The sequence below is a fragment of the Aedes aegypti genome, chromosome 3 (genome assembly GCF_002204515.2).
Source record: "Aedes aegypti strain LVP_AGWG chromosome 3, AaegL5.0 Primary Assembly, whole genome shotgun sequence".
Classification (NCBI taxonomy): Eukaryota; Metazoa; Arthropoda; class Insecta; order Diptera; family Culicidae; genus Aedes; species Aedes aegypti.
In genome coordinates, this window is record NC_035109.1 from 147,386,966 (window position 1) to 147,413,524 (window position 26,559).

At 41.3% G+C, this 26,559-nt stretch overlaps 1 protein-coding gene across 1 annotated transcript in view; it reads left to right on the forward strand.

The window, feature by feature from the left end:
* LOC5579220 (activating signal cointegrator 1 complex subunit 3) overlaps positions 1-26,262 on the forward strand; it is a 28,307-nt gene extending 2,045 nt beyond the window's left edge. Inside the window, exons 3-9 of the mRNA XM_021854117.1 lie at positions 7,023-7,178; positions 7,243-9,067; positions 19,971-23,181; positions 24,971-25,139; positions 25,200-25,366; positions 25,430-25,884; positions 25,947-26,262. Of these exons, the coding sequence (XP_021709809.1) occupies positions 7,023-7,178; positions 7,243-9,067; positions 19,971-23,181; positions 24,971-25,139; positions 25,200-25,366; positions 25,430-25,884; positions 25,947-26,113 (6,150 nt within the window). The 3' untranslated portion in view covers positions 26,114-26,262. The remainder of the gene's footprint in view (positions 1-7,022; positions 7,179-7,242; positions 9,068-19,970; positions 23,182-24,970; positions 25,140-25,199; positions 25,367-25,429; positions 25,885-25,946) is intronic.
* Positions 26,263-26,559: the final 297 nt, after the last annotated feature.

Sequence of the window (26,559 nt, forward strand, 5' to 3'; positions counted from 1 at the left end):
GCCCCTTTGGATTTATGTATCTTCTGATTAGTTTCTCTCACCAGCACACAGTTATAAACGCTGTTCATTTTGTGATGAGCGAATGATGATATCTCTAGGAATATTCGTGTCGACGAAAGAACGATAACATCTTTTTCGTGGTTGCGATTTCGAATACATTTCATTTGTTTCGTACCTCTGTCTCTTGGTTCTACTGGAACGTCGGATAGACACAATTGAGACTTAGAATCAGATGCTGTTTGCGGCGATACATCTATACCACAATATTCATTTTTCAACGCTTCTTTTCTGGCGTGAAATTCCAACTGAATTTTTCTCGCCGCTTCCTTGTACTTCGCCTCGATCTCGGCAAGTCCTCTGGCGTATTCTTCCACGATACGTTTTTCCTCCTCCTCGCAATATTTCTGCCATAACTTACTTTCCTCTTCGATCTCTTTGAGCCTTCGTATAGTGGACTCCATATTGCCCTCGTCGCATTGAATTTTACCTCAAATTCATTGAAGTTTGTTGGGAATCGTCATCGTTGGCGCAATAAACCAATTATTGAGAGCAGCCTTCGTGATAGCAGCTTCAATGCTGTAATTCATTTTTTATTATTAAACTAATTTAGAACTTAAGATTATACATACAATTTGGTTTTTATTTCAAGCTTCCAAGATACGGCCTCCCAACATTTCGAGTACACATTTCACTACTGATATCTCTATTGTACAGTGTTGCCAGTTTCACTAAAAATGCTTCCACAACACCATGGGTGGTCCATCTCGCCGCTGCTATATGTTGTCTTGTTTTGCTTGTTTTATCTTGCTTGTTTGCTTTGTTTATTCAGTGGTCTTTATCTGGTCGGTGTTAAATTTCCATTTTTATTTCTTCAAGGAAATTTGTTATGCACTTCAGTTCCGCCTCCTTTCCGTCTTTGAAGATCTCTTTCAATGGCTTGTACGTTTCCAGTACGTTGTATTCATGATCCATTGTATGCAGTGGTACAAAATGTGCTCTAACGTCTCTCCTTCTTGGCATAGATCACATTGGGAATCTGTGACCCATCCCCAACTTCCCTTTTACAGTGGTTCGACCGTATTCTGTTCAGAACTATCTTCTTTTGTATCGTGAGTGTTGTGTTTTTGCAACAGATTTTTTTACCTGGCTCTTCAGCGAATTCGAAGTGTAGTCTTCCTTTTTCTTCAGATATTAGTTTGTAGTTCCCTGGCCACGATCACAGGGTTTGACGGTGCCAAAGTAGAAGGTGCACCATAATAATATTCGTCTGTGAAACATATCACCTTCCCAATACTTTGGCACACCTCTAACGGCTCATGATTTTCATGAAACGGCTGCATCCAGGCGGAGGATCTGTTGATATGTTCGGCATATTATCAGGTCCTCTTCGAACGGAGGGACCGCCAGGGCTCAGTAGTTACTTATAAACCAGTGCTGGTTGTTGATGGTTCAGTTCGTTTACACGAGCTGTAGCATCCTTTGTACTAATCAGTAATGGTGGTTAACCCTTTCTTTCCCACGAGGTTTTTCGTAGTTTAAAAATAGAAAATGTGATATCGGGATATATCACCAGAACAAAAGATGTAAAGTTTTCCTCGAAAATATGAATAGAACTGAAAAAAAAATGTTGTGGTGGATCCAGTGTTGCCACAATTTTTTTGGATTCTCATCTGTGATTTTGGCTGAAAAAATCTTTTTTATCTTTAGTCAACCTCAAAAAATCTCGGTAAAAATCTGTGTTTCGTAAAAAAATTAAAATTCAACCAATTTGGTTGATAAGAGCTTTTGTCAACATATCCAGTCTGTTCTAGGAATGTTCATGCAAGATTTTTTACTAACAAGTACACTCTCAACGCAACCATGACAACCAGAATATGGTTTTATTTGATTGTTTTAATAAATTATGAAAAACTTTAGTAAGTGTTTGAGAAAAACTATATACAGAGGGGATACGCTGGTTGAAACACGACTGCCTTCCATCTAGCGAATGCAACTCGTTAGTTGGAATGACTGACAGCTAGTAAAAATGCTCCAGAGTAACGTATCTGGGGAGCAAATCGTCACGAAACGCACATATACATACACATTTGTTCTAAATATGGAGACTTCAATGCGACGGTATTCAGACGATAAGTTTGACATCTTCTCTTGACATTCAAGTGCTTTTTAGTTGGAGTTTTTTTCCAACCATCGAGTCATTTCATGTAGCGGACCCCCAACGAGCGAATCCCCACTGTAGAAGAATGGCATTTATTTTTTATATGTTCCAAAATCGTGCCTAAAGCTCATGTTATTTCCAGAAATCTTAAAAATCTTTTTTATATAAAAAATCTGTGATCTGTGATCACAGATATCTGTAGGCAAGAACAGGAAAAAATCTGTGTAATTACAGATAAATCTGTGTATGTGGCATCACTGGGTGGATCACCTGTTATCCATAGGGTAAGAAAAAGACATCAATATTTTTCCATTTCATTGTTTTTACTCATACATTTTATTTGAATAGTGTGTTCTGCACGCTTTAAACAAAGCTGGGAAAAAGTTTTTGTCTTTTTTGATACACAAGCAAACATCGCATTTAAATGAACTGAATGATCATTGATCTTTGCACAGAACGGTATTCAACAAGCCTCTCCGTCATACCGTACTCATAGCTGCTGCTGAGTATGTTGGTTTGTTGATCGTTCTCAGTGTCTTATAAATTTATTTCCAACTTAAAACCATTTTCCGAGACATGATGATAGTTTTGTTTTCAAAAAGATAGGTTAGAATGGAATTGACGAGAATGTCGTTTTATTCCCAATGGATCATCAGTGATCCACCTAATTTTCCGCATAATCAATAGTTTTGTGGAAAAATAATTCCATCGAGCTTGTTTTTATTTTTGTTTGTATTGTTTATATTTCTAAATATAGAAGTTTGAAAATCCACTTTGTTTAAATTAGAAAAAATACTGACTTCACTTCGGTTATTGTGCTTTATTAACAGGGCATTGTATGGATAAGTACCAATGTTCTTGGTCCTCCAAGGATTCAATCGAATACAGACCTAGGGATCTACAAGCATAAGCAGTTGTATATCGATGGTTTTCAATAATAACATATACTCTTAACCCTTCATATAACTAAACGGAGTATTTCATTGGTTTGTACGGATCCTGGGGGTGCGAACTCGAACATTTAGGTTGTTCAAATTGAACACATTTTTTTTTTTATTTACTGATTTCAGGCTAAGACCATGTGTTGGGAATCGTCATCGTTGGCGCAATAAACCAATTATTGAGAGCAGCCTTCGTGATAGCAGCTTCAATGCTGTAATTCATTTTTTATTATTAAACTAATTTAGAACTTAAGATTATACATACAATTTGGTTTTTATTTCAAGCTTCCAAGATACGGCCTCCCAACATTTCGAGTACACATTTCACTACTGATATCTCTATTGTACAGTGTTGCCAGTTTCACTAAAAATGCTTCCACAACATACCCCCACCCGTGAAACTGGTAACCGGTCTGAACAGTGGTTGCTGTATTCACATGGAATAGCGATCATCTGGAAACAACACAACAGCACTGCCGTTATTGTTCTTTCTCCGTCCGCTTGCTCATACAATTGCCACCGGGATCAAATACAACGCACACGACGGCTACTGTTGAAATTTTAGCATATTTTAATCGACACTTGTTGCACATTCCGTGAAGTGCAGATCCAATAATTCTTCGCTTTGTTGGAATACATTTTGCCCCTTTGGATTTATGTATCTTCTGATTAGTTTCTCTCACCAGCACACAGTTATAAACGCTGTTCATTTTGTGATGAGCGAATGATGATATCTCTAGGAATATTCGTGTCGACGAAAGAACGATAACATCTTTTTCGTGGTTGCGATTTCGAATACATTTCATTTGTTTCGTACCTCTGTCTCTTGGTTCTACTGGAACGTCGGATAGACACAATTGAGACTTAGAATCAGATGCTGTTTGCGGCGATACATCTATACCACAATATTCATTTTTCAACGCTTCTTTTCTGGCGTGAAATTCCAACTGAATTTTTCTCGCCGCTTCCTTGTACTTCGCCTCGATCTCGGCAAGTCCTCTGGCGTATTCTTCCACGATACGTTTTTCCTCCTCCTCGCAATATTTCTGCCATAACTTACTTTCCTCTTCGATCTCTTTGAGCCTTCGTATAGTGGACTCCATATTGCCCTCGTCGCATTGAATTTTACCTCAAATTCATTGAAGTTTGTTGGGAATCGTCATCGTTGGCGCAATAAACCAATTATTGAGAGCAGCCTTCGTGATAGCAGCTTCAATGCTGTAATTCATTTTTTATTATTAAACTAATTTAGAACTTAAGATTATACATACAATTTGGTTTTTATTTCAAGCTTCCAAGATACGGCCTCCCAACATTTCGAGTACACATTTCACTACTGATATCTCTATTGTACAGTGTTGCCAGTTTCACTAAAAATGCTTCCACAACACCATGGGTGGTCCATCTCGCCGCTGCTATATGTTGTCTTGTTTTGCTTGTTTTATCTTGCTTGTTTGCTTTGTTTATTCAGTGGTCTTTATCTGGTCGGTGTTAAATTTCCATTTTTATTTCTTCAAGGAAATTTGTTATGCACTTCAGTTCCGCCTCCTTTCCGTCTTTGAAGATCTCTTTCAATGGCTTGTACGTTTCCAGTACGTTGTATTCATGATCCATTGTATGCAGTGGTACAAAATGTGCTCTAACGTCTCTCCTTCTTGGCATAGATCACATTGGGAATCTGTGACCCATCCCCAACTTCCCTTTTACAGTGGTTCGACCGTATTCTGTTCAGAACTATCTTCTTTTGTATCGTGAGTGTTGTGTTTTTGCAACAGATTTTTTTACCTGGCTCTTCAGCGAATTCGAAGTGTAGTCTTCCTTTTTCTTCAGATATTAGTTTGTAGTTCCCTGGCCACGATCACAGGGTTTGACGGTGCCAAAGTAGAAGGTGCACCATAATAATATTCGTCTGTGAAACATATCACCTTCCCAATACTTTGGCACACCTCTAACGGCTCATGATTTTCATGAAACGGCTGCATCCAGGCGGAGGATCTGTTGATATGTTCGGCATATTATCAGGTCCTCTTCGAACGGAGGGACCGCCAGGGCTCAGTAGTTACTTATAAACCAGTGCTGGTTGTTGATGGTTCAGTTCGTTTACACGAGCTGTAGCATCCTTTGTACTAATCAGTAATGGTGGTTAACCCTTTCTTTCCCACGAGGTTTTTCGTAGTTTAAAAATAGAAAATGTGATATCGGGATATATCACCAGAACAAAAGATGTAAAGTTTTCCTCGAAAATATGAATAGAACTGAAAAAAAAATGTTGTGGTGGATCCAGTGTTGCCACAATTTTTTTGGATTCTCATCTGTGATTTTGGCTGAAAAAATCTTTTTTATCTTTAGTCAACCTCAAAAAATCTCGGTAAAAATCTGTGTTTCGTAAAAAAATTAAAATTCAACCAATTTGGTTGATAAGAGCTTTTGTCAACATATCCAGTCTGTTCTAGGAATGTTCATGCAAGATTTTTTACTAACAAGTACACTCTCAACGCAACCATGACAACCAGAATATGGTTTTATTTGATTGTTTTAATAAATTATGAAAAACTTTAGTAAGTGTTTGAGAAAAACTATATACAGAGGGGATACGCTGGTTGAAACACGACTGCCTTCCATCTAGCGAATGCAACTCGTTAGTTGGAATGACTGACAGCTAGTAAAAATGCTCCAGAGTAACGTATCTGGGGAGCAAATCGTCACGAAACGCACATATACATACACATTTGTTCTAAATATGGAGACTTCAATGCGACGGTATTCAGACGATAAGTTTGACATCTTCTCTTGACATTCAAGTGCTTTTTAGTTGGAGTTTTTTTCCAACCATCGAGTCATTTCATGTAGCGGACCCCCAACGAGCGAATCCCCACTGTAGAAGAATGGCATTTATTTTTTATATGTTCCAAAATCGTGCCTAAAGCTCATGTTATTTCCAGAAATCTTAAAAATCTTTTTTATATAAAAAATCTGTGATCTGTGATCACAGATATCTGTAGGCAAGAACAGGAAAAAATCTGTGTAATTACAGATAAATCTGTGTATGTGGCATCACTGGGTGGATCACCTGTTATCCATAGGGTAAGAAAAAGACATCAATATTTTTCCATTTCATTGTTTTTACTCATACATTTTATTTGAATAGTGTGTTCTGCACGCTTTAAACAAAGCTGGGAAAAAGTTTTTGTCTTTTTTGATACACAAGCAAACATCGCATTTAAATGAACTGAATGATCATTGATCTTTGCACAGAACGGTATTCAACAAGCCTCTCCGTCATACCGTACTCATAGCTGCTGCTGAGTATGTTGGTTTGTTGATCGTTCTCAGTGTCTTATAAATTTATTTCCAACTTAAAACCATTTTCCGAGACATGATGATAGTTTTGTTTTCAAAAAGATAGGTTAGAATGGAATTGACGAGAATGTCGTTTTATTCCCAATGGATCATCAGTGATCCACCTAATTTTCCGCATAATCAATAGTTTTGTGGAAAAATAATTCCATCGAGCTTGTTTTTATTTTTGTTTGTATTGTTTATATTTCTAAATATAGAAGTTTGAAAATCCACTTTGTTTAAATTAGAAAAAATACTGACTTCACTTCGGTTATTGTGCTTTAACTAGAAATCCAAGTGATCATTTTTGATGAAACTTTGCACATAATTTCATGAAACATATAGGTACATGTGGTGAAAAAATGGAAATGATCTAACTTGTACAGGTGCATCACCTGTGCTACAATGGGAAGGAAAGGGTTAATTATTAAAGATATTTCAAACATAAACTTATTATCTGAATGAAATCCTGTTTGGTTTCTTCTTGGTTCCTGTTCGGTCTTTTTCTTCGGAAAAGAAGTATCTACAGTTCCTGCCCCGTGATTATGGGAATAAAAGTTCGCTAATCCTAATTATCATTTCAGCTTGTTTACACCATGAGCAATCACTTGAACGAAGACTGCCGGAAGTATCTTGCGGAAACGGAGAAAGAGAACCAAGACTGTTCCACATCCATGTGGGGAGGACACATTAAATGTAACGTGCCAGATGGACTCCACGGAGACTTCAGCCTGCTCACGGTAAGGAGTGGCCTCTATGAGATTCAGCATGGATTGGAAGATAATAATTCCTTAAACATTTCAGGATTTATCTCCTATCCAACCAGCAGAGGTGAAATCAGCTGTGCAGTTCTCGATGAAATACGACAGTAAAAAGCACGAGCAACAGCAGCCTCAACCCGGGCCAAGTTCTTCGAAGCCTGCGGACGAAAAATATACTCGAAGCTGGTTGGCGAAACATGTGTCACCGGATTTGATAGACAATCTTGTGGAACTGCTCAAATGTGGCAAATCCAACGATGAGCTGCAGGGCGAGCTGTTCGATTTCTTGGGTTTCGATAAATTTGAGCTGATTGAAGAATTGCTCCAGAATCGAAAGCTCATAATCGAACGTGTTAAGGCAATCGCGCAGATCAACGTATTCAAAGAAAAAGCTACGAAAAAGTTGGAAGCAATGCAACATGCACCTTCCTATCTTATGCCAGTGATGATCCAATCCGAGTCGGAGAAGCAACTACGGAAGCAAGTCAACAAGGAAGAGAAGAAGCTGAAAAAGTTTCTAAATGCGGTAGGAGTGGAAGAGGAGGATGAAGAGCTCGATCCCATGAAGATGAGACTGAACTACCAGCAGAGTTTGCTGATGGCAGCTCAGATGGCGCCTCTGTTGGATGATAAACCTCCAAGGGCCATGGCCCCAAGACCCCCCAAGCTTATCAAGTATCCAAACGTATTCGACTCGTACAGTGAAGCGAAAGCCCACGTTGGCTTCATTGCTGGAGGGAAACTTATGCTTCCGGACAACGTTGAACGCAACGACACCAAAGTTTACGAGGAAGTCAAAATTCCTGCCACCGATCCACCACCTCTTTCGATTGGGAATAATCGAATTCAGGTCAGCTCCCTAGACGAAATCGGACAAATTGCCTTCAAGGGCTGCAAAGAGCTCAACCGAATACAGACCATAGTCTATCCGGCGGCCTACCATAGCAATGAAAACCTTCTAGTTTGCGCGCCAACCGGTGCGGGTAAAACCAACGTTGCCATGCTGACCATCGTCAACACTATTCGACAGTTTGTGGACCAGGGCGTCATCCATAGGGATCAGTTCAAAATTGTCTACGTGGCTCCCATGAAGGCTCTGGCAGCAGAAATGACCACTAATTTTGGTAAACGATTGCAACCGCTCGGAATCTCCGTTCGAGAACTTACCGGCGATATGCAGCTAACCAAAACCGAAATGCAGCAAACGCAAATGATTGTGACAACGCCGGAAAAGTGGGACGTCGTTACACGGAAGGGCGCCGGCGATGTCGCCTTCATCAGTCTTGTGAAACTGCTCATCATCGACGAAGTACATCTTCTTCACGGCGAGCGAGGTCCTGTTGTGGAAGCACTCGTCGCTCGAACTCTCCGTCTGGTAGAATCTTCCCAGAGTATGATCCGGATCGTCGGTCTGTCAGCCACACTCCCCAACTACATAGACGTCGCTCGGTTCTTACGAGTAAATCCCATGATCGGTCTGTTCTTCTTCGACTCTCGATTCCGCCCCGTGCCACTGAGCACGAATTTCATCGGTGTAAAATCACTGAAAGCACTCCAACAGCTATCCGATATGGATAACATTTGCTACGATCGGTGCATCGATATGGTTCGGCAGGGCCACCAGGTGATGGTGTTTGTCCATGCGCGGAATGCAACCGTTCGGACGGCGACCATCATCAAGGAATTCGCCCAGCAGAAGGGACACATCCAGCTGTTGACGCCGGAAAGCAATCCGGACTACGGAACTGCGATCAAAGCCATCTCGAAGAGCAGGAACAAGCAGCTGGTGGAATTATTCCAGAATGGATTGGCAATGCATCACGCCGGAATGTTGAGACAGGATAGGAATCTCGTGGAGAAGTATTTCGGTAAGTTTATACACTTTAAGTAATAGTTCTTACGAATTTATTTAGCAAATGCTGAGCACTCTAACGCTACTACCGTCAAACGGGGTGACTTGCAACGGTGGGGTGGCTTGCAACACATTGTAATTTAGAACTAAATTTCACTATCAAACATAAATTGCAAAAGAAAATTTGTTTTAAATCGGTGTTTCAATACGTGTGATTCACAATTCAAGTAGGGGCCACGATTTAAGCTGTTATTATAAATATGTTTATACAATATACATAATTTTTTAAATGTTTTGAAAACTGATACTTGATGGATGCTCAAAATCGTGACCTGAAAACATGAGATAGATTTTTTAATATACAAAAGTAATACTCTACATGTTGTTTCTATAATGTTAATTCTACAACTAATATATGACGAATTTTATTTTACGAAATTGAAGCAACAACTTTTCAAGAAAAATCATTTTTTATATAAATGTACCTATGCGGGGTGACTTGCAACACTTTATTTCTAAGCAATTTAGAGTTTCATAAAAGTTAAAAACTTTTGTGTTAGGTCTACTTTATAATCAAAAGAGTAATAATTCATCAATCAACTACAAACACTCGTTAAAAATATTGTTCAGTTAAGATATTGGAACTTGATGATTTAACGACTCTTTTTCCCAAACAAAAATAGCTCAATTATTTTCACACAAAAAGGTATTCTTAATGCTCTTGTACTGGTTCGAATGCTTTAAATACATAAATAATAATACTTAACAAGTGTGACTAATATTTTTATTAGTCACACTTCTTAAGTATTATTATTTATGTATTTAAAGCATTCGAACCAGTACAAGAGCATTAAGAATACCTTTTTGTGTGAAAATAATTGAGCTATTTTTGTATGGGAAAAAGAGTCGTTAAATCATCATCGACATTTTGTTGGAAAAAACTAAATCAGCATTGAGTGTTTGAAGTCATCCCGCACAAGGGCATTTCAAAAATTTAACCTTCTTGATGATTTTTGATATGACAAAATAATTCGATTCAATTTTCTATCATCTCATTTTGTAGGCCATTCAAAGTTCTACAAGGAATTTAGATTTTTAGATGGCGTTTAGATCATGGTTTTGGTTGATTGAAGTTGAAAAGTGTTGCAAGTCACCCCGTTTGACGGTACCTCCTATAATGTCCAAGGGATTACTCTGAAAATTACTCCAGAGGCTATCCCAGGATTTCCGTCAGATATTTTCCCACTAGGATAGGGTTTAACATGTGTTCAAGTGCTCGTAAGAACACTAAACTCACTTAGAATACTTTTCGTCGTAAATCTACCCTTGCTGTTGTCGCGAGGTTTCTCCACCAAACGCAAGCTACTGGCAAGCGTGGCACTATCCATACTAAGGTATGGACGAGCAATTTGGTCAAAAGCGCTTAGAACGAGCAGAAACCTAAAGCAGTTGGAAAGCACGACAGGACAATGTGCTTAAGAGTAGCAAGTACATACCGGACGGTATCTAAAGAGGCCGTGTGCATCATAGCCGGGATGACGCCCATCGGGCTCATCATCAAGGAAGATGTTCAATGCTTCAACCAAAGGGGTACCAGAGGAGTCCGCGACACGTGTAGAGAGGAAACGCTCAGAAGCTGGCAGCAGGAATGGGATAACTCCACCAAGGATAGATGGACCCATCAGCTAATACCAAATGTGTCAGATTGGTATGGTAGAAACCACCTGACGCAGTTTCTGTCAGGACATGGTAGCTATAGACAGTATCTGCATAGGTTCGGGCACGAAGAATCTCCTGCGTGTCCCAATTGTGCTGGTGTGGAGGAAACAGTGGAGCATGTCGTGTTCGATTGCCCCCGTTTCATTGCTGTGAGAGGTCGCATGCTCGCTACATGCGGCGGAGGGGGCACGTCCCCCGACAATGTTATAGAGAGAATGTGTGCGGATGCCGAGTAACTGGAATGCAGTAACTACGGCTGTCACTCACATTATGTTAGAATTGCAGCGCCTATGGCGCGTCGACCAAGAGTTGGCTGCAGAGGATTAGCCCTGCCGAGGCTGGTCCCTTGTAACATTGTTTAAGTCGGCTAGGAGAAGCAGTTTGCCAAGGCTACTTCTGCTACATTTTTTTTTTCATGCATCTCTAGGAGTTAAAAAAATCTTCTTAAGACTGGCCTGTATTTGTTCATGCTCATGCCACAGTGTATGGTTTGGCACTGTGTGGGATTCGCAATGGGGCGCCTACCCACTAAAAAGCAGTCTCCTAGGTACACCGTCACCGTAAAGAATTCTTCTCCGGCACCACCTTGCGGTATTACTTCGAAAAAGAGGCGACACATGCTACGCGCACTCTTCATTAAGCCCTTCGGCTCCATCATTAATTTGTTAGTTCCATTATTAATTTGTTTCGCTTTCAGCGAATGCCATGCCATGCTGAGCCCTTCGGCTCCCATTAATAATTTGTTAGTATTCCTAGTTTGTGATCTAAACATGCCATATTCAGCCATTCGGCTCACGATACCATGGGTGCCAGAAACTCCCTGACGAAGGAAGTTCTCTCGGTGCTGGACGCGTGCCATTTAGCACTCCAGGTTCTCGCGCACTACTCGGATAGTCCCCGGTGGTGAATCTACCCTACCCCGACGAAGAGTTCCCCGGAGGTGGAAGTTCTTCCGGTACCGATGCTGCCCGGATAGGTGCCAAGGTCGATCCTGCGATTCCGGTTGGTGGATGACTTCCGGTTCACAGGTGCCCTGACGACCAATTTGGCAAGACAATTCACACCGTCTTCAGCTCAAGGCTGCACAGACTGAACAATCACAAACATTAGGCAACGGACAACACGAAACACCCAATAGCCCAATGCTGAATTTTTCGTTTGACGAAATGTTTCTACCGACTGGAGTGGGAATCGAACCCACACTTCTTGGCACAATATGCCTAAACGACTGACGCCGCTAACCGCACGGCCACGAAGCCTACAACTTCCGGTGCTTTTCCACGATCTACTCGGTCCGGTCCCCGATCATGCATACCTACCGGTTGGGTGCCGAGGTCGGTTCGGCGATTCCGGTTGGAGACTGAATTTGTGCGCGGCTCGGGCAGTATACGACCGGGCTACGAAACCCGACCCGAGTTGTCGCCGCGCGCACTTGCTTGTTCCTCCCTCCACTTCCGCTGAAGCAATGACATTATTTTCGTCACCGCCATGTTCACCGCGTTCCACATCACCTCATCGCTACACATTCTATCCACTACGTTGTCTACGGTTACGTCAGCACCGCAGACCGCTGTCATCTCGCTACGTTCCGCAGCAAAACGTGGACACTCGAAAATGACGTGTTCCGGCGACTCCTCTACGACTGGGCACTCAGCGCAGAGCGGCGACTCTGCGTGGCTACTTCTGCTACATGTATTGTGCTATATGCACTGGTCCCACCCCGAAGAAATACCGTAAGGTGGTTCCGGGGAGATAAGGGTCTGAGTCCAAGGGTCATGTCGATGCACTGTTCAACACTTGAGCAATTCTCAAAGAATTGCTCAAGAACAGTGCATAGGCTGGTCTAAGCGGGTCGTCGTTGGTGCGTCATCCTCAGGGGATCAGTTTGCAGATTTCCCCCTTGTAAAAAAACAACAAAAATACTAGGCCTCAAACGCGATGATGCCACGCGAATACAGTATAGCCGAAATCTTGGTGTTGCTTTTGTGAAGGTAACCTACCTCGAAGTTGCACAAAAGGTGATCGAAGAGAACGACAATAAACACGAGCTTACTGTAGATGGCAAATCGTTCAAGATACGCTTGGCGATGGAAGATTTAGCAGTGGAGGTGATCTCAACCTCTCCGAGGACGTCATAAACAACAAAATCGCTAGGTTTCTGATGTCGTATGGAGAACTGTTCTCAATACGTGAGGAGGTATGGGACGAAAAACATCTTTTCGCCGGGTTGCCAACCGGCGTACGAATGATAGTTAGGAAGAACATTCCATCGTAGGTCACAATTGACTGTGAAACCACACTTGTGGCTTGTTACGGACAGCAACAAAGCTGCCGCCATTGCAACGAGTCTGTGCATAAAGGCGTGTCATGCATACAAAATAAAAAAAAACTGCTGTTGCAAAAACTGGCTACTAGCAGCAATTCGTATGCCGATGTTGCCAAAAGCTCACGACCGATACGAGCCAAGCCGGTCGTGCCGAAGCCAGCGGTGACAAAGCTCGCCACTCCGAATCCAACGAACCAAACAAAATCAGTCGGGCAGACACCATCTAATAGCGGCTCTATGCCTCCTCCGACCGTACACGCAAAAAAATTGTGCGGTAAAAACTACCATTTTAGGGGGTTAACTTAAGCGCTCGCACCGGCAATTTTCAGCAGACCAGAAATGCGCTTGATTTTACCATGTCTGTTGTCGAAATCAGATTGTAGTAAATTATTTCTGTCAAATGTACCAGTAATGTGGTGGGATGTACCGTAAACATAGTAAATGGATCATTAAAATAACCAAAACGGCCGCTATGGAAAGCATAGATAGCGCCACGGTAGCCTTGTGTGTTTGACAGAACAGCAATGCTGTCACAGTGTTAAATCCCATATACAGTGGCGCCTTTGTTTTGATGCAGTGAGCACTGACAAAAACTACCTTCAATGATCCATTGGTCAGAAATTCCATGGTAGTTTCAAGAATGGGCGTAGTCAGCTAAAATAGTATTTTTTACCACAGAATTTTTTCCCGTGTACCAATACAAAGGGAAACTGGTTTAGGCATTGGCTCATCTCCGATTATCCAACAACACGCACGAGCACGACATATGGAACAGAGTAACGCGCCGAACTGGCAAGAAACCCGATGGAAATGAGACTGACTCTTCTACCTCCTGCAGGACGTCTCAAAAACGCCCAGCAGGCAAAAAAAAAATGCGCTGCGATGAGGGTAGCGTCATCTTAAATAGCTAACAATATTGCAATCATTAACGTGAATGCAATCACGAATGTAAACAAGATTAATGCACTACGAACATTCATCCAAACAATGCAGCTAGATGTAGTTTTCATACAAGAAGTAGAAAACGAGCATCTCACAATCCCCGGTTTCAACGTCGTCGCAAACGTAGACTACTCTAGAAGAGGTACCGAACTTGCACTCAGAGACCACATTCAACACTAGCATGTGGAACGTATCTTGGATGGTCACCTCGTTACGTTGCGCATACACGGTACAACTCTGTGTTGTATCTACGCACCATGTGGTACGGCACTCCGTGCACAAAGAGAGCGTTTATTCAACGATACCCTACGATAGCCGGCGATTTTAATTGCGTGCTCCGGCAAAGCGACGCAACAGGATATAATATGAGCCCTTCTCTTCAGGTCACAGTTCAGCAGCTGCAACTAAATGATGTGTGGTTAAAACTACGTTCCAGAGATAATGGCTACACCTTCATAACAGCGAACTCATCCTCCCGCATAGCTCGCATTTATGTCAGTAGCGGTCTGTGTGAACAATTACGCACTACCCAAACCCATGTTTGCTCCTTCAGTGACCACAAAGCAGCTACTCTACGATTCTGTCTACCGAATCTCGGACAACCGCAAGGTCGTGGATTTTGGTCGCTCCGTCCGCACCTTCCTTACCAAGCCAATATTGCAGAGTTTCAAATTCAATGGCAATTTTGGACCCGTCATAGACGAAACTACCGCAGCTGGATGGATTGGTGGATACAACATGGGAAACCGAAAATTTCAAGTTTTTTTTTCGCTGGAAGTCGAAACTTGCGTATGGAGAATTTTATCAAATGCACCAAAATCTCTAAAGTCAGCTGCGAGCGGCATACGATCGATACTATCAAAATCCAGCAACGCTCACAATCATCAACCGTCTAAAGGGTGAGCTTCTATCTTTGCAACGTCGTTTCACTCAGGCATTCACATGTATAAATCAGAGTCTATGAATGGAGAGTTGCGCGAAGAGGCTTCTTTGAATGGTTGTTCTTCTTCGTCTTCGAAAATAGTCCCTATCTGTTTTGCTGGTCTGCTCGATAGGTAGACGGTTTGACAATTCGATAGGTAGATTTGGTTTCACTCTTCGCGCAACTCTTCATTCATAGAATCTGGTATAAATGAGCCAATAGTAGCGGGAGAGCCTCTCTCGATATTTCAACTCGGTGATAGGACACGAAAACGAACGACGATAACAAAGATCGACGATGAGCAAGGTGGTACTACTAATGAATCTCAAGAGATACAGCACCAAATGCTTCAATACTTCTATGAGTTGTATTCGGAGCCAAACAGAGAAGCAGGTCATACCGAAGAATTCCAGTATATATGTATACTATATATGGTCCGCTATGAACACAAGCACTTCTAAGAAATCACCAGAACCAGATGGTATACCTAAGAAATTTTACCATCGTATGTCATTTGATGTCATTCATCGTGAACTAAACTAGTGATCCTTTATAGAGAGATAAGCGGAAGTAAAATGGAATGATTTGGCAACAGACCAGCAGTGCTGATTTTGCTCGGCGTCGAGAATAATATTGTAACACGAACATGACTTCCTCATTGCTCTAAAGTGTATTTTGTTTCGTTATAGATCTTTGAGCTACATATTAAAACTAATAAACAGCCGAAAAAATCAAAAACTAAAAATCGCATTGACAAAAATTCAAAAAAGTAAAACATTTCATTTTTTTGCTTCATGCAAAATTACTTTTACCGAAATAATTTCAAGCGGATTACATTACTCCTCAAGAAAAGTTCATAACAAACATAACGCATGTTCGTTTGGGTCACACTTTGACAGCTCTCGCTGCTCGATTGGCTCACACTTTGACAGAAATGTCAGCTTCCGCGAATCTCTCTTATAAAGGATTTCTAAACTAAACCTCATACTCAACGAGGCACTGGCATCATATTTCCCAGCCAAATTTGTCGACGGCGTCATAGTTTTGGTAAAGAAACGGGAAGCTGGCGACACTGTTGGCTCGTATAGACCAATATCGCTTCTTAATTTCGATTACAAACTACTCTCGTATATTGAAAGCACGCCTTGAAAATGTTATGAAAGCTCATCATATACTTAGCGACGCTCAGAAGTGTTCAAACTCGAATAACAACATCTTCCAAGCAACGTTGTTGTTGAAAGATAAAATCGCTCTGCTGGCAGCTCGCAAACACGCTGGAAAACTCATGAGTTTTGAGCTGGATCACGCCTTCGATCGAGTGAGGCACTCGTTTCTCTTCGAGAATATGCGGTCTCTCGGCATTAATACCGAACTAATCGCTCTGCTCTCACGGATCTTATCGCTCTCTACCTCCCGTCTAATAATTAATGGACATCTGACTACAGCTTTCCCTATCCAACGTTCGGTGAGGCAGGGGGACCCCATCTCCATTCACCTTTTTGTGCTATACTTGCACCCCTTGGTGTCTTCTCTGGAGTGTGCGGTACTGATCTACTTGTCGCTTATGCCGATGATATCAGTGCGATTGCTACATCGCCACTAAAATTTCAAGACATGCTTGAAGTTTTTCCTTCGTTTCGGGCGAGTGTCCGGTGCGGTATTGAATGTTCGCAAAACGACATCGCTCGACGTCGGTTTCATCGATGAGAGTCCAATCCATGTGGACTGGCTGCGGACCGATAGCAGCGTCAAGATACTCGGCGTTGTGTTCGTCAATTCGATTAGGAGGATGATCAACGTTAACTGGGACGTGTTGGTGGGAAGAATCGCTCACCAAGTGTAGCTTTATTCGATGCGGACTCTCACTTTCCAGCAAAAAGTGATTCTTATCAACACGTTTATCTCAGCAAAAGTGTGGTACCTATCGTCTGTGCTACCGTTGTACAGTATCCACACGTCCAATATAAATAACAGCGACCATAGGCACCTTTTTGTGGAGGGGATGACCGGCACGAGTACCGGTCATGCAACTAGCAACGCCAAGAGACCTAGGACTGATCAATCGACATCTTTAAGAAATCGGCTCCATGCCTTCACTGAGCTAACTCTTATAGTAAACACTATATGTTACGCATATATTTTTGCACTATTGGATTTTCATATAGTATTAACTTGAGGGCGGAAGAGGTAACTTCAAGTTATATGCAACGCATATGATGAGGTGCTGGAAGGAGCATGATAGTATTATATGCCAACCATTTAATATCTGCAGAAGAAAGGTGTGTACAGGTTTTATATGAAAACGCAATATATTCAAATGAAGCCCGGCGGATTGATTATATGCAAATGCAATTTGTTTTATTAATGTAACAAATAATTCGAATGTATGTTTCAAATATTAATAACAAGGTGTTTTTACTGCATATTCAAGTTTTATTATTTTTATTTCAACATTCACACCAATTTTATTTAAATATATAATTGTATAATAAAAAGCATGTTTTGCCATGGGGCCTTCCTTAGCCGAGTGGTTAGAGTCCGCGGCTACAAAGCAAAGTAATGCGATTCCCGGTCAGTCCAGGATCTCTTCATAATGGAAATTTTCTTGACTTCCCTGGGGCATAGAGTATCATCGTTCCTGCCACACGATATACTCTCAGTTAATAACTGTGGATGTACTCATTAGAACACTAAGCTGAGAAGCAGGTTCTGTCCTAGTGAGGACGCAATGCCAATAAGAAGAAGATGTTTTGCCATAGCTTGGCATGGGAGACACTTTCGCTGATATGGTAAATCTCTTCCAAGGAAACTAGTGTGATGTTCAATTGGCTTTGCCGACCGGAAGAAAAATCTCGTGGAGGAATAAAATGTGTTTTATTAGAATTCCGTCTATTATCCGAACTACTGATAAAATATTTACCTTTGAAAATACTTCTACTGGATTTGATGTTTTATGTCGTTTGTACTTGTCTTCCAATTTAGAAAAAGTTACGAATCTAGGAAATAGATTTCTAAATATTAGCTGTCTTAAATTTCCTTGTATTTTAATGATTTAATCACCTTTTAAAAGAAGTCAAGAATGTATAACACAACTTTACGTACAAACGCTCCATTTTTCCTACTGACATCTCGATCATATTTTTTACAGCGCATACCAGCATATAACATTTAACGAGGCAGTCTGTTTGGAAAATTTAAATGCGAAGCATATACCAGGTAAATGCTTGCGGCATATGATACATGTATGAACCCAGCATCTTCAATGTTTATTTGACCCTTGTTGTATTCTAATAGCTTAACGAATGATGAGTATAGGAGTGTTTTTGGAATGTACGTGTAGCGCAGAAACTATAGCTTATATGAAATGTCTGATAGAATAACCTGTTCAATTTATTTCAGTGTTGAAAGATAAAACAATCCTGCAAGCACGATCCCTCTTGCCTCCAAGTATCCAACAACTTCCCTCCTCCGATCGAATTCATCATTTTTTCATTGATCAAACCGAACAACCAAGAGTCGAACAGCGATATCCGTTGATAAACTGGAGGCGTGTTTGGCTCAATATCAGGAGCAGATAATTATCATCGGCTTAACGCAGTGAGTGGTACCTCTTCGTAAACGAAAAAAACTGAACATAGACAGCTGTGGTACACTATCCGTCGTGTTGATTCCGAGAGATGCACACATTACAACGCAGCGTCGGAAACATTAAAGCACACATTCAGCGAGTGTCGTCGAGTTTTGGCGGCGTGGGAGCATATCAAGAATATTCTAAGGACCATCATAGGCACCCCGAGGAGCTTCTCATTTGAACAGCTGTTACATTCAGAATTGAACAACATAGGGAGAAGGCAAAAAACTTTAATTCTAAAATATTTAATTAATTACGTCAATTATATATTCACAAATGTGATAATAAATAATGTAGGGTCAGGCGGGGCAAGATGAGCACCCTAAGGATAAGCGCGATTTAGGCCTACTTAAACGTTCTTATTTTGGTAAAATTGGTAACCATCCTTAGCTTTTACATTATTACTTTGACCTACAACCATTAAAAGTTTTAAAAAGTGATAAATAGTTTTCCAAATAACACGTTAAAAAATAGCTTTTTTATCATCGGTCAAAAAAACTGCGGGGCAAGATGGGCACCTCCATAAAAAGATGCAATTTACTAGAGAAAACTATTATTTCTCAATGCTTGCAATATCCCAAGATATTATCTTTAATATATGATAATATTTATCTTCAACTAGCTTAGTTTTTAAAACTTTTATCAGAAAATAAATAACTTTTCATAAATTGCTAAGATTTTACTCAAAAAACGATTTAATTTGTTGTTTGTTTATATATTTTTTAGAAAAAAATGTTTTGTGCAAAGAAGATACCGTATGTCAAGCCCACAGCTAAATGTGGTTCTATAATTTCACACTTTCACTTAATTTTGAACATGGTGCTCATCTTGCCCCAAGGGTGTAAATTTATTAATATAATCAAAACAAATGAAATATTTTTAAAATTTGATGAAAGTTTTGCTCCTGATTATCTACAGAAGATTATTCTATAACTATACGGCCAAAAACGTATGAATTAATTTGTTTACGCAACAAAAATATCACTTTTAAATGAACAAATCTTATATGAAAAGGTAAATTTTTGGACTTCTATGTATTTTTGACAATATTTACGTTGCGCTTTTGATTTTTTAGCTGAAATTTATGGCCATCATATCAATTTAATGATATTCATCAGAACTTCAAATATTTTTTTGAAAAAAATCGGTAGAAACGACACAAACTAGGGGTGCCCATCTTGCCCCGGGTGCTCATCTTGCCCCACATTCCCCTAGACGTGTCAAAATTTATTTTTTTCTTACACGTTGAATTGTAAATAATTGTAGCATAAGTATTTTTGAACAAAACCAACAGAAATAAATTAAATTTTATGTAAAAAAAAGAAAAAAAAGTGTTAATATCTAATTGTTTATACTCTATCACTATTTTCTCGTTTCAGCTGAGGGAATCATCAAGGTTCTGGTCTGCACAGCCACCCTCGCTTGGGGTGTGAATCTTCCGGCGCATGCAGTCATCATCAAGGGCACGGAAATCTACGACTCCAAGCACGGTACCTTTGTGGACTTGGGCATTTTGGACGTGCTGCAGATCTTCGGTCGTGCAGGTCGACCGCAGTTCGATAAAAGTGGCGTGGGAACAATCATTACGACGCACGACAAACTCAATCACTATCTGTCGTTGTTGACGAATCAGTTCCCCATCGAGTCCAACTTCATTCAATGTTTGGTGGATAATTTGAACGCCGAGGTGACGTTGGGAACGATCAGTAACGTTGACGAAGCAATCGAATGGCTTAGTTACACGTATCTGTTTGTGAGAATGCGTATGAATCCTCAGTGCTACGGTTTGAACTACCAAGATCTTCAGGATGATCCCACGTTGGAACGGAAGCGAAGACAGCTGATAAATACGGCTGCGATGGCACTGGACAAGGCAAGGATGGTGAGGTATAACGAACGCACCGGAGATTTGAACGTTACGGACTTGGGTAGAACGGCGTCACATTTCTACATCAAATACGATACTGTAGAGGTGTTCAACGATATGCTCAAACCGATTATGAACGAAGCGGATATACTGGCGATGATGTCCAATGCGCAAGAGTTTGAGCAATTAAAGGTGCGAGACGACGAAATGGACGAACTGGATGAGTTAACGAGAATTTGCTGCGAAGTTCCTGTTCGGGGTGGAAGCGAGAACATCCACGGTAAGGTGAACATTCTGATGCAGACGTATCTGTCGAAGGGCTTTGTGAGATCGTTCTCGCTGATTTCGGACATGTCGTACATTACGCAGAATGCTGTGAGAATTGCACGAGCCTTGTTCACGATTGTCATTCGGCAGAACAATCCGATCTTAGCTGGGCGAATGCTGAACATCAGTAAAATGTTCGAGCGCCAAATGTGGGAATTCATGACGCCCATGTATCAATTTCCGATCCTGTCCTTTGATGTGGTGGAGAAAATTGAGCAACGCGGTCTGAGCGTGCTAGCTTTGAGAGATATGGACTTGAAGGAAATCGGAGACATGCTTCGGAATCACCGTCAGGCGCAAGTCGTGAAGCGATGCGCAGAAGAATTTCCACTGCTGGAAATCGAAGCATCTCTGCAACCAATTACCAGAACTGTACTGAGGATTCGAGTTTTTATCACCCCTGCGTTCAAGTGGAATGATCGCGTCCATGGCAAGACAGCAGAATCGTTTTGGATATGGATTGAAGATCCGGAAAGCAACTTCATCTATCACTCCGAATACTTCCAGATGACCAAAAAGCAGACGATTCGCAAAGAAGTTCAGGAGCTGATAATGACCATTCCTCTGAAGGATCCCCTTCCGCCGCAGTATTACATCCGAGCAACCAGCGATACCTGGTTGGGAAGCTCGAATCTCGTCCCTCTGTCCTTCAAACATCTCATTCTCCCGGAAGTACATCCACCTCACACAGAACTGCTTCCGCTGCAACCTCTACCTGTCACCGTACTGAACAATCGGAAATTTGAAGCCCTCTACAAGTTTACACACTTCAACCCCATACAAACGCAAATCTTCCACTGCCTGTACCATACGGACAACAATGTTCTGCTGGGAGCGCCCACCGGTTCCGGAAAAACAATCGCAGCTGAAATCGCCATGTTCCGGGTGTTCAAAACGCTCCCTAAAGGTAAGGTCGTCTACATCGCACCGCTGAAAGCCCTGGTCAAGGAGCGAATCGATGACTGGAAGCTTCGCATTGAGCAAAGGCTAGGCAAAAAGGTCGTAGAGTTGACCGGAGACGTAACGCCGGATATCAAAGCCATTCGGGAGTCACATGTGATTGTGACGACACCCGAAAAGTGGGACGGTATCAGTCGATCGTGGCAAACGCGTGACTATGTCCGAGATGTAGCGCTGATTGTGATCGATGAAATTCACCTGTTGGGAGAAGATCGTGGCCCCGTACTGGAAGTGATCGTATCCCGAACGAACTTCATTGCGTCGCACACTGAACGGACGCTACGAATTGTCGGGCTGTCGACGGCTCTGGCGAACGCTCGAGATCTGGCAAACTGGTTGGGTATTGGAATGATGGGTCTGTACAACTTCAAGCCCTCCGTTCGACCAGTTCCGTTGTCCGTTCACATTCAGGGATTCCCAGGAAAGCACTACTGTCCCCGTATGGCCACTATGAATCGTCCTGCCTTCCAAGCGATTCGTCAGTATTCGCCTTGTACTCCTGCCTTGATTTTCGTGGCATCTCGAAAGCAGACGCGCATTACGGCGTTGGATTTGATCGCCTTTCTGGCTGGGGAAGATAATCCCAAACAGTTTCTGCACATACCGGAGCAAGAGATGGATCAGATTCTGATGAATATCAAGGATAACAACCTGAAACTGACGCTGGCGTTCGGTATTGGTATTCATCATGCGGGTCTTCAGGAGCGCGATCGTAAAACGGCCGAGGAATTGTTCCTTCATCGGAAGATTCAGGTGCTGATTGCGACGGCCACCTTAGCTTGGGGTGTGAACCTTCCGGCGCATTTGGTGATCATCAAGGGAACTGAGTTCTTCGACGGTAAGCTGAAGCGATACGTCGATATGCCAATTACGGATGTGCTGCAAATGATGGGAAGAGCTGGTAGACCCCAGTTTGGAAACGAGGGAATTGCTTGCGTGTTCGTGCACGACGTGAAAAAGAATTTCTACAAGAAGTTCCTGTATGACCCGTTCCCGGTAGAGTCCAGCTTACTGGAGGTTCTACCGGACCACGTGAATGCGGAAATCGTGGCAGGCACGGTGCAAACCAAGCAGGGCGTGTTGGACTATTTGACGTGGACATACTTCTTCCGGCGGTTACTTCGCAATCCGGCCTATTACAATCTGGAGGACATTGAGCAGGCTCAAGTCAACTTCTTTTTGTCGTCGTTGGTGCAGAATGTGCTAGATACTCTGGTGAGAGCAGGATGTTTGGAAATTGCTGATGATGAACGTGGCCTGATACCAACTTCGATGGGTAGGATATCTTCGTACTACTACATGTCACATCAGAGTATGAGACACTTTGCCGATCGTCTGAGTCACGACATGAACTTCGAGGAGCTACTGAGAGCTATGGTGGACGCTTGGGAATTCGAACAACAACCAGTGCGTCATCACGAGGATGTTTATAATACGTAAGTACTGCATGTTGATTCTATAAAATTCCCCTGAAAATCATAACCAGAATGAACCGTTTCCCAGAATGTACCATTCCGTAGATTTATCCATGTCACAAAAGAATAGTGATGCATCAATTATTGATATTGGTGCTTTCAAAGTAAAGCTTTAATTATTAAACTTGTTTTGACTTGTTCCGACATCACTGACTAATAATCGGTACACCACTAGTAAAGAACTAATTGGGCACCTCCATGATTCATTTTGGCAGATTTCCTCGGTTAAATTGTCTGGAACGCGGCGGTAAGATGGCTTTCTATGTAGGCAGAGCTGCCCAACGTGCGGCCGGCAGGCCACATCCGGCCCATGTCTCCATTTTGTGCGGCCCGCGGGAGTTTGAGGATTGTATATTTGGCCCGTTTACTTTTTAAAGAACGTTGAAAAAAGAACATTATGCGGTTCATTGTTTTAGTTTCAAGCTAATAGTTTAGCTCGGTAGTTATCAAAATCATCTTCTTCAATACACAATATATACAATGTACTTAATTTTGTAAATTCTGTGCAGTTACTTCAATTGGGCCTTGGGTTCACCCCATACATTTCACAAGGAGGGAAAAACTACAATTACGTCGGTTATGTTCTTCAATACGCTCTCAAAAATTCAATTTTCACTCAATCCTTATAAAATCTCGGGAAAAGACTATTCAATCATCGTATAAAAATACAAAAATATTTTGGGAATTAATAGTGAAAGTTAGTTTATCGACTTTTTCCGCTCTCGCATCCCTGTGCGCTGTTTCTTTGAATTTTGATTAATGTTTCCGATTCCGAGCAGAGATGAACCAGCCTCTGGCTAAAAATCTCTCTAATAAAGATACAAAAAAATGTTTTCGATGAAAAAATCGACACGATTTGAGCAATCTTGCACCTACGTCTTTATAAAAATTAATGCTATAGTCCATTTGTAAATAAATATCAAAATACACGTAATATTGATAATTAATACCAATGCTGACATGTTCGTGTGCTTGAAAACAACATTTTTTTATGGAGCTTAAAGAACGGTATTCTTTACCAAGTTTTTTTTAAAAACTTGTAAGTATATACAGTCGACTCTCCATAACTCGATATTCAAGGGACCATCGACTTATAGAATTATCGAGTTATAGAACATACCGATACCAAAAATTCTAAAATAGAAGGTTCAAATTTCTATATTTACAATACTTCTATGACCACTTCTGTAAGCAAACAATACTATTTTGTTGATAGCATTTTTATAAAAATCTTTTTGGGAACTTATTTCAAAATGCTCGAAAAATCCCTCTTTTTTACTAAAAATATATTTTTTTATTTTTATGTTTATTAACTTTTATTACACCTTTCAAGTCCTTTATTCACTGCCAAACCAGAAATGGGTCATGTTTCCCTGAATAAAAAGCGTTTTTAAATGGATATCGAGTTATGGAGGGAAATATTCCTCCCACGTGACATCGACTAGTGGAGACATCGAGTTATAGAAATATCGACTTATGGAGAGCATGATGTATGGGAACTTGAAGGGACCGCAAAATCCATCGAGTTATAGAATATATCGAGTTATAGAACATCGAGTTATGGAGAGTCGACTGTAGTTATTTGTGGAATGGCGCGTCCTGAAGAATGATGGATTCTAGGGAATGTTTTTCTGGTTGGTGGAATTCCGGAGAACCATTTCCGGGGGAAAAGTTTTCTGGGGAATGTTACAGATTTGTTTATTGGGTATGGTCATAATTGTTTCAATAACACTCTTTATGAATTTTCCAGCGATTTGTCCAAGTTGTGTAGACTAAAAATAGATCCCCTATCGGTCGACAATCCACACACCAAAGTATTCCTACTGATGCAAGCTCATATGTCCCGGCTGCCTCTTCCGAATTCCGACTACGGAACGGATACGAAATCCGTTCTGGATCAGTCGATCCGAATCATTCAGGTAGGTTCCAGTAGCAAAATGATCGCAACCTCGAGATAATTTAACGTTTGATCGTTTCAGGCAATGATCGACATTACTGCGGAGCGTGGTTGGCTCGTAAGTACCCTTCGTATTCAGCAACTTATGCAGTGCATTGTTCAAGCCCGATGGATTGATGACCCAGTGGTGATGACCCTGCCAAATGTTGAACCACATAATGCTCACGTCTTCAAACACGTAAAATTGGAGTAAGTATTGACAGCGAACTGTAATATGTGAAAGCTCTATGATCATTTTTCACTTTTTCCCAGTCATCCATACCTGACACTGCCTGCCCTGAAAGAAAAATGCCACCGAAAGTACGAAAACCTGGCTGGCCCGTTGCGGCAGGAGTTCGAAGAGTCAGAAATCGAACAAATTTACAAAGTTCTGTGCTCGCTGCCCTCCATCAACGTGCAGCTCTCGATCCGTGGACCGTTCGGTGACGAGCCAAATGCTGATCGCCCCGTGATGCAACCTCAAACCCGCGACACCTGGATGGAGATCTACGCCGACCAGGAGTATGTGCTGAACGTGCAAATGATACGGTTGGGAAGCTTCGACACGTTGAACATCCACTGTCCCAAGTTTCCGAAAGGGAAGGACGAGGGTTGGTTCTTGACCCTCGGCCACCAAGCCGAAGGGGAATTAATCGCTATGAAACGCTGCGTCTACCGAAGCAACAAAAGCTCCCATCAGTTGTGCTTCTATGGGCCTAGTAGATTAGGTATTACCCTTAAATACATCTTTGAATCTATTGAATTTATAATAATGTGATCTATTTTAAAGGACGCTGCATATACACAGTGTACCTGATGTCGGACGGCTACATCGGGTTGGATCAGCAGTACGACATTCACCTGGACGTACTGGAACCTCCAAAGCAGGCAATACAGGAATCAAAAGCAGACGATTATGATGCAGACTATTTATGGCTAATGAAAGATAAGCTGTAGATGGTTTTGAATGCTATTACAGCAAGTGCAAATTATTCCACGTGAGCGTCTTATGATTAATCCATACATAGTTTATATTTCTACCTTACTGCTACTGGATATGCTATCATAATGTTCACTGCTTTCGAAAACATAGTAAACAGGTAAGTGTTAAATTACAAATGTGATTCGTTCTTTGATAGCCTATATTTTTTCCACAAACGTACTATGGAGTAGAAGTAGAATTATTTGAATTTTCTTTTTTTGTAAATAAATAACAAATATTTATTGCTTAATCAAAACGATTTCCACAAATAGAACAAAAGAACGCATTCAATTTTTTCCAGTTGCAGTTTTCTTTGGCCAATCAAAAAACTTATTAGCAAATGTTGTGTGTTTGTCTGATTCAAATTTAAGAATTGATTCCTTTTTCAAATTTATTCAAACATTTTGAGTATATCGCTTTT